Genomic DNA, 9,482 nt, shown 5'->3' on the forward strand with positions numbered 1-9,482 from the left:
GTGTAATAATACTACTACTACATCGAAAAGTGTAAGCGCTAGGAGAAAAAGAGGCGGAAGAAACTCCAGCAATAAAAGCGTTGCTGGAGTTTTTTGTATATCGTAGCATATTACGATCAGGGGTAAGGGCCCCCTTTGATATATATTATCCGACCTCGTTTTCGACGAGATCGGTTGATTATGGATTGGTGACATTGACTATGTGAAGTGTGTACGTGGCTTGTGTTTTTGTCTTACCAAGTCCGGTAACTCGAGTATGTACTCGTACGAGGTCTCGGGACGGTACGGCGTTGAGTGTACCGGGTGTGATTGGTTTGTGGGTGCCGCCACTTACAATCAGTGAATTTGTGTTGAGCGGCAGAGCCTAAGCAATGAATCGATGTCCTTTGGCAGGTCCAAGTCGACATACAGACCTTCATTGTGCATGTACCCGTCGGTGGTCCAACGCGTGAACTTGTTCTGTATAATCTGGAATGTGTAAAAAACACATTGATTAGCATGTGTTACGTATCTGAAAATGGGTGTGATTGTAGCTTTAAAAATTGTCACTTTATTTGGCTGTGATATGTAGGGGCAACATCACATCGAAAAGGGGAATTCCGCTGGAATAAAATTGATCATTAACGTCGGTACAAATACGGGCGAACCTCAAATGAAAATACACACTTCTACTCCAGACTTGGTGTTGTTACTATCTCAAGATCTACTGGCCATAGGGATTCTTCTCACAGATATTTTACTCCCGCTGTTTAGTAATAGACATAGCCGGCTAAGGGCAATCATTTTTTCCAATCTCCTGTGCGAATTGACCATAATCCAGAACTGTAAGATAGAAATGCCAAGGCTTATTTTGTGATGGAGATATTTCTGTCTTCTCAGATTCTCGTGATTGTATTTATAGCAGGCTTTGCCATTCATGTTTTAGTACGAGTACATGGCTTTATGTACTAGTATGCACAAGTAAAGTCTTAGAAGACGTTAATACGTCTATTAGCAGTATTTTTTGTCATAAAGGTAATCAACAAGCTAGAAGGACTTCGAAGAAGAATCCACGACAATATATACATATTTTTATAGTTTTTTTTAAAGGGTAAGAAGCTCCACGGAGTAACACGGACTTATTTAGCTGTCATTTAATACGCGGTTGGTATTCTGTTTCTATTATTCCCGTGATGGGCGAATCTTGATTTAATCTGATACTTTTGACAGACTATTAATACTACTAGAGTGCGTTAAAGCCGTGAGGCATTAAGTGTGTACTTAAATCGAATGCCTATAATACTAGCTTTTATAGATAGTTATCATAGCGCTGCCTAATGTGAGCAAATAATTGGAATATTCAAATGGTGACATATAGTAAATATTTCTCTAATGAGATGCACAGATGACAATTAATTACTGGGTTAGTTTTTAAGCTGTAAAATTAAATTGGTGTTCCAAGAAGTTAATTTTTAAAATTCTTAACAGCAAGTACACGCTTAAGATGATATGTGTATCACTGTCATTAGACGAACAAGTTCTAGGTTTTATTACACAAGATACAACAACTAGCTCATGCTGTTTCAATGTTAGTAACTACTATACTATTCGAGTATGTTATGTAATATGAGTTGGGCTATACTGAAAACATTGGTTAGGCAAGTATGCATGAACGAGGCTATTACTAACTAGTTTTCATTTTTATTCAATGAAGTAACTTTAACATTGCTCGCGAAATAACCAAATGAATGTAGAAACACACTTTAAAATAAAAAATATATTTCGAAACACACACGTGTCAGAAGTTTATTACTCTTGGGCTACTAGCTACTAGCGTGATGTTTTACAAAACGTCATGATCGATTCTGAAACTAAGGTGACTTTATAAAAAGATAAAAAATGGAAATAGTTCAATATAATAATATATATATATATATATATATATATATATATATATATATATATATATATATATATATATATATATATATATATATATATATAGTAGACGTGGCGTGGGCAAGCTACGTCACGCATTTATATGGGGAATTGCACGACCGGTCATCGTGGCAATCTTTCGAGGAGGATTATGTTTTCCACTTGGCGTTTAACGGCTGATATGATAATGGTGATGATTATAATAATGATGAAGATGTATAAAAATCTTTAAGTGCTGTACATCGTACAATCAAAATTTATGTTTATTCTATTTGCACATTGACTATTTTTGATAAACAAGTTAATGAAACCTTTATGTAAATATATGATAACCAACTAACCTAGTTACATTATTCATGAGGTGTTAGATATTTTTGCAAAAAATAGTTTAATTTGAAAGAGAATGAATGAATAATTATCATTATAGTTAAGTTTATCAAAAACTAATTAGAGCGTTCATTGTTGATAGTGAAGTAATTACAATCCTGCTCTGACCAACCTTAATGTATTTTTATGGGTTCCGTTTAAGTTCATAATTGTAAAATAATCTTATTTATTAATCGTAAATACAAATATCTACTAAAGTCACCAACGTAGCGCGAAGAATGGGCAGTGAACGCGGCACATTCCTTGTGGAACTGACTGTCGTTGGTGCCGAAAGGTTCTCCAGTGACGACCACGAACTGGTGAACCGACGTCATGGTCAAGGTCGCGGGAAGTCGCTGATCATCGTGGCGATATTTGGTAAAGACCTCTGCCATACAGCAGACGCCCTGTTTTCTGGCTTGATGATTATGATGAAATATTTCTGTCACAATTTTCTGTTTTTTGTCCCAAAAAATTTGTCCCAGTGATTAATAGAAAGCTGCGTTCAATGATACAATGGCATAGTAATGTTAGTTCTTGAGCATTGCTAGACGAGTGGCACTAAGCAGGCCACATAGCGCGCAGTACAGATGGCCGTTGGTACATTAAGGTTCTGTACTATAGACCACGGACAGACAAGCGCATCGTACTACGTCCACTCACAAGGTGGACAGACAACTTTCTTAAGGGCTGTAAGCCTCAGCCTCAGCCTCTGTAATCTTAATATGTGACCTTTAAGTCTAGTCGTTATGTACGGTGTCATATTGAAATGGACCCTGTTAAGGTCGGATATACGTTCGATGGCCCTTAAGAACCAGTACTATTTGATCTATGGGAGATGGCTATGTGGACTATATGATAATGACGGTAAGTATAGATAGACTTTTAAAAACTAGTCTATACTAGTCTAGTATAGACTAGTTTTTAAAAGGCTCAGAGATGTTCACTATCTGCATTATCTTAAATTAACACTGCTCACAATCGCTGAAAGAAAACTTTGTAAGGACACCTAAATGTCACATCTAATAATTTTAATTAAAGATCTCAATAAGAGCCTTTTAGAAAGAGAGCTCGTATTCCAGCTATGGGAACAATGCAGTATTTTTTTTAATATCACACGGGCATTTAACTTGATAATCTTTATTAACATAATTATTGTAATTAAAATAGCTAAAGCAGGATCTAGTTTATGACGTTTTCCTGTTAATATTCTATAGTATGGTGTATGTAAACTTTACTTATCAAGTTGTACTTGACTTGAATTATTGTATTTATTACAGAATTGTAGTTTCCTTGTCGTCTATTAGTTTGTCTGTGTTTGTAGATGTTTAATGTTTAATAGGAATTAAATTGTTTGAATACGTGCTTAAATTAATATAATTTAAAGCTTCTTTAAATATAAACCGTCTTTGAAACTGGTTATTCTAATCACATTACAATGTTGCGTAGTGTTGGCCTCCAATAAAAATATTGAGGCAACTGTCAGTTTTGCCGCCTTTTGTGTATCGTATCCAAAATCGCGCGCAGGCTATTTCACAAATAGTTTAATTTGACATTTGCGATTATAAAAAGTTGTTTTTGGTATCCCTACCGTTGTCGTATATGTTCGTGCGTTAAAAAAATAATTTTAATGGCGGTTAAATTTATGTGATACGATAATAATTAAATAAATATTAGATATTTTCAGTATAAAAAATTTAAAACATGTTTAATTCTGGTTTGAATGTATTTTTTAACAATTTTTTAAATTTCGTTCAGTCCACCAGTTATTTACCGTGGGTGAAATGGTTGCTTCGGTTGATGGCTTTAGCTCAAGCCATCCATCCGACTAATTGGCCGGTGTCATATCAATTACAAAGTAAGTTTTTTTATTTTATTTTAACCAGTGAACATAAGAACATTTTCATTAAGAAGTAAGGTCTACGCAATTAAAATTTTACAGATTTTTTTTCAAAACCAATGACCGTTGATATTTTTATTTTTTATCCGGATCTTCTTGTTTATTTTATTTGGGTATAGGCAACTATGGCTTTTTAATTATGATTTACTAAAATCGTTATGTTTAAATGCGAAATAAGTGTTAATAATTTTATTAAAAATTAGCGAGACGAGGGAACATTTTCGGCGAACTTATTGAAAGGTGGAATTTCATAAACTTTTTTCTTAGCTAACCTAGTCAAACTCCACAAATGGAATATTCTTACCAAATTTCAAAGCCTTAGGCTTCAGACATATCGTGATCAATCATTACGTAGCTGGCAATCTCTTTCATGTATAGATTTTTGCAGTAACTCTAATAGTGTTTGAATATAATTTTCAGATCTTAACTTGCTTTTTTATATACATTGTACACCATAAATATTGTGAATGTTGTAAGCATCTAAAATAAGCATGTATATCTGACAATTTATGATTGTTAAAACGACAAATTGCACTATTTGAATGCATCTGCTTTTGGTGTCCTTCTCTAAAGATAAAAAATGAAATAATAAGCGAATTTTTTAACCTACCACTACTTTATAAATTACAGATGGGGATAGATTTGATTTTATCGTTGTTGGCTCGGGAAGTGCTGGAGCGATTGTAGCTGCGAGACTGAGTGAGGTGCCACACTTTCGCGTACTCCTTCTGGAAGCAGGCGGTGATCCACCTCCAGCCAGTGTAGTACGTTTCCAATTTATTTTTTTAATATTTTGATCAGTGTTTAACAATAATAAAATTTACGATATACTCTGTATACTGTAGTCTTCAATCCAATAACTGCTTTGTGGACATTTTAGTGTCTCCAACTTTTTGTTAATGACGAGGCACTAAATTTTCTTATAAAATGACTTCGTGTGGCTTTTAGGAACAATGTAACGGTTAATAGTCAGTAATTAATAATAAGTGTTATTTAGAGCCAAAATATTTAAATATTAGTTGTAAACAGCATTGTCCGAGAAAAAACGAACATCTTCTCGTCCAGTACCCTCACTGCTTTAAGACAGAAGTTTACAGCTAATGCGTGTTAGCAGTGATGACTTACGGCACTAAAAGGTGGTCTCTAATTCTGAGCCTCATTAGGAAGTTTGAGAGGGTTGTCCTCGGGAGCAATGGCCAGATCTATAGACTAAGAAAGCCTCTGGAGTCTTAAGGTTCTGAAGTGGAAGCCATGGTACCAGCCAACGTAGGATGTCCATTTATCAGGTGAAGAAACGACCTTTCAAATATTATTAGAAGACACTGGATGAAGACCGCTTCTTACCGGTCTGGTTGGAAATTTATGAGGGCACCACCCTTATGTTTATTATTATATATTATATTATATTACTAGGCAACGTTTTTTTTGTTCAATTTTAAAAAACATATTTTCTTCATTAAACAGATGTTGGTTTGACATCGAAGATTTACTCGACTGAGATTAAAGCTACACAATGAAGTAAAAAATTGCAATGAAACGTTTTATTCAAGACCTGAGATTTAATATTACTTTTGTTATTTGTTCCAGGCTCCCAGTTTATTTGGAACTCTTGCGCACACGGAGTATGATTGGGACTATAATGCACAGCTCGACATAAACACAGGAGGTGCCCACCCTGAAGGTGTCATTTATATGACTCGAGGCAAAATGCTCGGTGGGTCATCATCTAACAATTATGAGATATACGCCCGAGGTGTTTCTGAAGATTATGACGAGTGGGGAAAGGTAGCTCCTGGATGGGATTGGAATTCAGTTTTACCCTATTTCAAAAAGTTCGAAGGCATGAAAGATCCCGTAGTTACTGACAATCCATACCATGCATCTTTACATTCTACTGATGGCCCTGTTGCGATAACAAGACCAGAAGTTAATAGTTATTTCCGTGAAGTAAATGAAGCTGTTTTAAATTCTTACGAGGAAATGGGAATAAAAAGAATTTTGGAATTAACCGGACCCGAAGCTCTAGGTGCATCTACACCACATTTTACCTTCGCGAACGGAAGAAGGTCGAGTACAGCCGAAGCTTATTTAAAAGACAACGACAGACATAATTTAAAAATCGCGAAATTTGCAAGAGTAACCAAAGTTTTAATAGACGATATTACATCACGTGCATACGGCGTCGAAGTGTATGTGTCAGGTGAAAAGATAAATGTATTTGCAGATTTAGAAGTCATACTTTCAGCTGGTGTTTTTAATACTCCAAAACTTTTAATGTTATCAGGTGTAGGACCTAGAGATGTCTTGTCTCGTTTTGGTATTGATGTCGTTGTCAATTTACCGGTTGGTAAAAATTTACAAGATCATCACTACACACCAATAGTGTTTACTGGGCAAAAAGGGCTGCAAACTATAGTACAAAATTTACTTGTGACTACTGAGTTAGACTCTTATCCTGTACCAATCCAATCATCTTTCTTTAGCTTAAAACATATTGGAGGTACCTTTCGAAGACCTCAGTTTCAAACATTTAACATACGCATAGGAGCCACCGCATCACCGTTAATATTGTTTGGTTTACGCACGGTGGCAAATTACGATAAACCTTTTTCCTATTCAATTAGCAAAGCTAACGTGGATCGGGAAATAGATGTAACGTCTCTTCTCCTCTTACATCCCCGCTCAAGAGGAGAAGTTATATTACGAAGTAGTAATCCATTTGATGATCCTGTTATTAATATGGGTTATTTTAGAGATGAAGAAGATATAGAAACCACATTGGAAGGATTGAAATTTATGCTTCATTATTCTAATACATCATATTTTAGAAAAGTTGGAGGCGGACTTGCTAAGTTAGATCTGACCCCATGTAACCATATTGTATGGGGATCAGATAGCTATTGGAGATGTTATATTCGACACTCCGTTGGATCCTTGCTCCATCCTGTGGGTACTTGTGAAATGGGACCTTATGGTGTAGTAGATGAGAGGCTAAGAGTGCACGGTGTATTTGGCCTTAGAGTGGTTGATGCATCGATTATGATAAAAATTCCCAGCGGAAATACAAATGCTCCTACAATGATGATCGGTGAGAAGGCTGCTGATATGATTAAGAAGGATCATAATGCATTGTACCAAACGAAAGATTTTGTATATATTTAAATATATTAAGTCAATTTAATTAGCGCTAAATTTAAAGTTGAATATTGTAACAGCATTATTAGATATAATCACTTAATTGTAACTCTAAGATAGTGTTTTTTATACATGTTTCTTGTTTTCTAAGTATTTCAAATATAGTCATGATTTCATGTTTAATATCTATAATATAAAATCTCAAAGTATTTAATTGCGTCACCTGTCTAAGATATATAAAGTTTGAAAATAATACGGCCAAGGTGCTTGTGTAAGCGACGTCGCCAATGTTAATTGCGATATATGTTATAATTAATGTTTTTATTTGTGAAGTTTTTTTATAATATATGTCCTTTAATATATAATAATGAATTGAGTAACTAAATATTGTGTGAAGATCCAGCCAAGGCTTACGTTATTAAAACCTTATCAATTTTTATTACATCGACCCAATTTTTTATCTTCTAAGTTTTTCTGAAACCAAGGTCACAATCCTCGTGTTATCGCCCGCTATAACATTTAGGCAACATCTGTCCGCATCTCTTCGATTACGAAAATGTTTAAGATGTGACTTCTATTGTGATATATTACCCGTCTGAAATCAAGATAGCTCAAGTCTGTTTTTTTTCTTCGACAAATGCTTTTTACTGTTGGCATTTCCTATTTTATTGGGTTCGTGACCACAATACCTCCGGAACTCCGACCCTGGCTGCTGTGTAGACGTTTCACAGAATCGGGAGCTCGAAAAGCTGGAAGATATATTAAGCGGACCGTTCGTGCAGTAGCGTGATGCTAGGACCCCCGAAAGGGGTCATTCTTTTGGGCTGTCACTCTATATGCGCTTAGCATTTTTATTCGAGGAGGATTCTTACTCTTTATTTCTCATGAAAGGTTCTATAGTGCTACCGAAACCAGTGTACCGCACTTTAGATTTGCGCGTGGCGGGACGGGGGAAATTATCGGCTGCTCCGTTCTGTCAGGTCGCTATCAACGCACGCGATGACAATGCTTATGCTTTTCTTTCCTCGGCCACCACTTCGTTGCTTTATTTTAAGGCACAGTACAACGGTTTCGGTAGCACTATAATCGTGTTGTGATTTCTCCCTTTCAAAGACGTGAGAGACTACACATTTTTTTTCTGCTGTGTGCTTCGTGTTATTTTATTTCAAATACATTAACGTTTTTGATATGCAGTTCTTTAAGTCCCGGGCATTATGTACCTTAAAATATTACTTACAAATTGGAGTATCTTGTCTATTTTCTCCTATTTTGATCCAAGAAAAGACTTTACAATACCAAAGTATGTAGGAGTTGTTTATTATTATTAACGCTTGATGGTCTACACATGACCGCAACAGTCTGTGAAATTTGACCAGTCTTCGGCAACGACCTTTTTCGCATGTCCTTGTTGTAGTTGTTTCATTTTTCATCATCAGTTTCATCATCACAAATAAATGGTTCATTATACATATTACAAGGTTCATTATGTTTCTTGGTTCTTTTGGTGAGGTCGTGTGGTATCCAAAATTTTCCAATGCATTTTGACTTTTTAAAAATTTAAAATGTTTGTAATTTCTTTAATTCGTAAAGATGAAATATCACTTAACATGTCGAAATGAAAGACAAATAAAAATAGCTTTAAACAAAATTTTACTAACTTGTTTCTTCTTAAAAAGGTAACCTTTTTAGTAACATCAAAATCTGCCATATACAAACAACTAAAGATATGTTGTTAAAAAAGCCTATTTTCGCTGACCTAAAATTATTGGTATTAGAATATTGTCTATTTATATACGCAATCATAATTCTATATTTATGTATTAAATATATGTAAACTGGTGAGTAAGTCGAGGTCTGAACCTGTAACTTTTAGGTAGTAGGCTACAGTTCTTAACTATTTCGTTTTTATTACCCATTAAACTGCAATCTCTGTTCTTACTAACTCGATATTATTCCTTTGTTGATACTATATTACGTTGATTACATTATTCACAGTGATCACTTCTGTACTTCTTGAGAAGAATTCTTCTTGAAATTCCCAATTTTGATAGATACTAGTATTATATTTAACTCCCCTATTCTAGCATTCTTCATTCCTATAAATTATTCTTACACTCAATGCTACCAGAGTTCCAAATGCGTCCAGATCTGAAAAGAGACCACA

At 35.0% G+C, this 9,482-nt stretch overlaps 1 protein-coding gene across 1 annotated transcript; it reads left to right on the top strand.

Annotated features, from left to right (window-relative positions):
* Positions 1-3,987: 3,987 nt before the first annotated feature.
* On the top strand, positions 3,988-7,356 carry LOC137923589 (ecdysone oxidase-like). The gene is made up of 3 exons (XM_068766806.1): positions 3,988-4,141; positions 4,814-4,947; positions 5,771-7,356. The coding sequence occupies exons 1-3, from the start codon at positions 3,988-3,990 to the stop codon at positions 7,343-7,345; spliced, it is 1,863 nt and encodes a 620-aa protein (XP_068622907.1). The 3' UTR covers positions 7,346-7,356.
* Positions 7,357-9,482: the final 2,126 nt, after the last annotated feature.

Source organism: Battus philenor, unplaced genomic scaffold, assembly GCF_028537555.1.
Source record: "Battus philenor isolate CCGP_79_NKW_IND1 unplaced genomic scaffold, ilBatPhil1.0.hap1 SCAF_22, whole genome shotgun sequence".
Classification (NCBI taxonomy): domain Eukaryota; kingdom Metazoa; phylum Arthropoda; class Insecta; order Lepidoptera; family Papilionidae; genus Battus; species Battus philenor.

Coding starts and splice junctions, on each gene's coding strand:
- LOC137923589 (XM_068766806.1), top strand. CDS start 3,988: ATGTTTAATTCTGGTTTGAATGTATTTTTTAACAATTTTTTAAATTTC. Junction 4,142..4,813: donor GGTGTCATATCAATTACAAA/GTAAGTTTTTTT, acceptor TATAAATTACAG/ATGGGGATAGATTTGATTTT. Junction 4,948..5,770: donor ATCCACCTCCAGCCAGTGTA/GTACGTTTCCAA, acceptor TATTTGTTCCAG/GCTCCCAGTTTATTTGGAAC.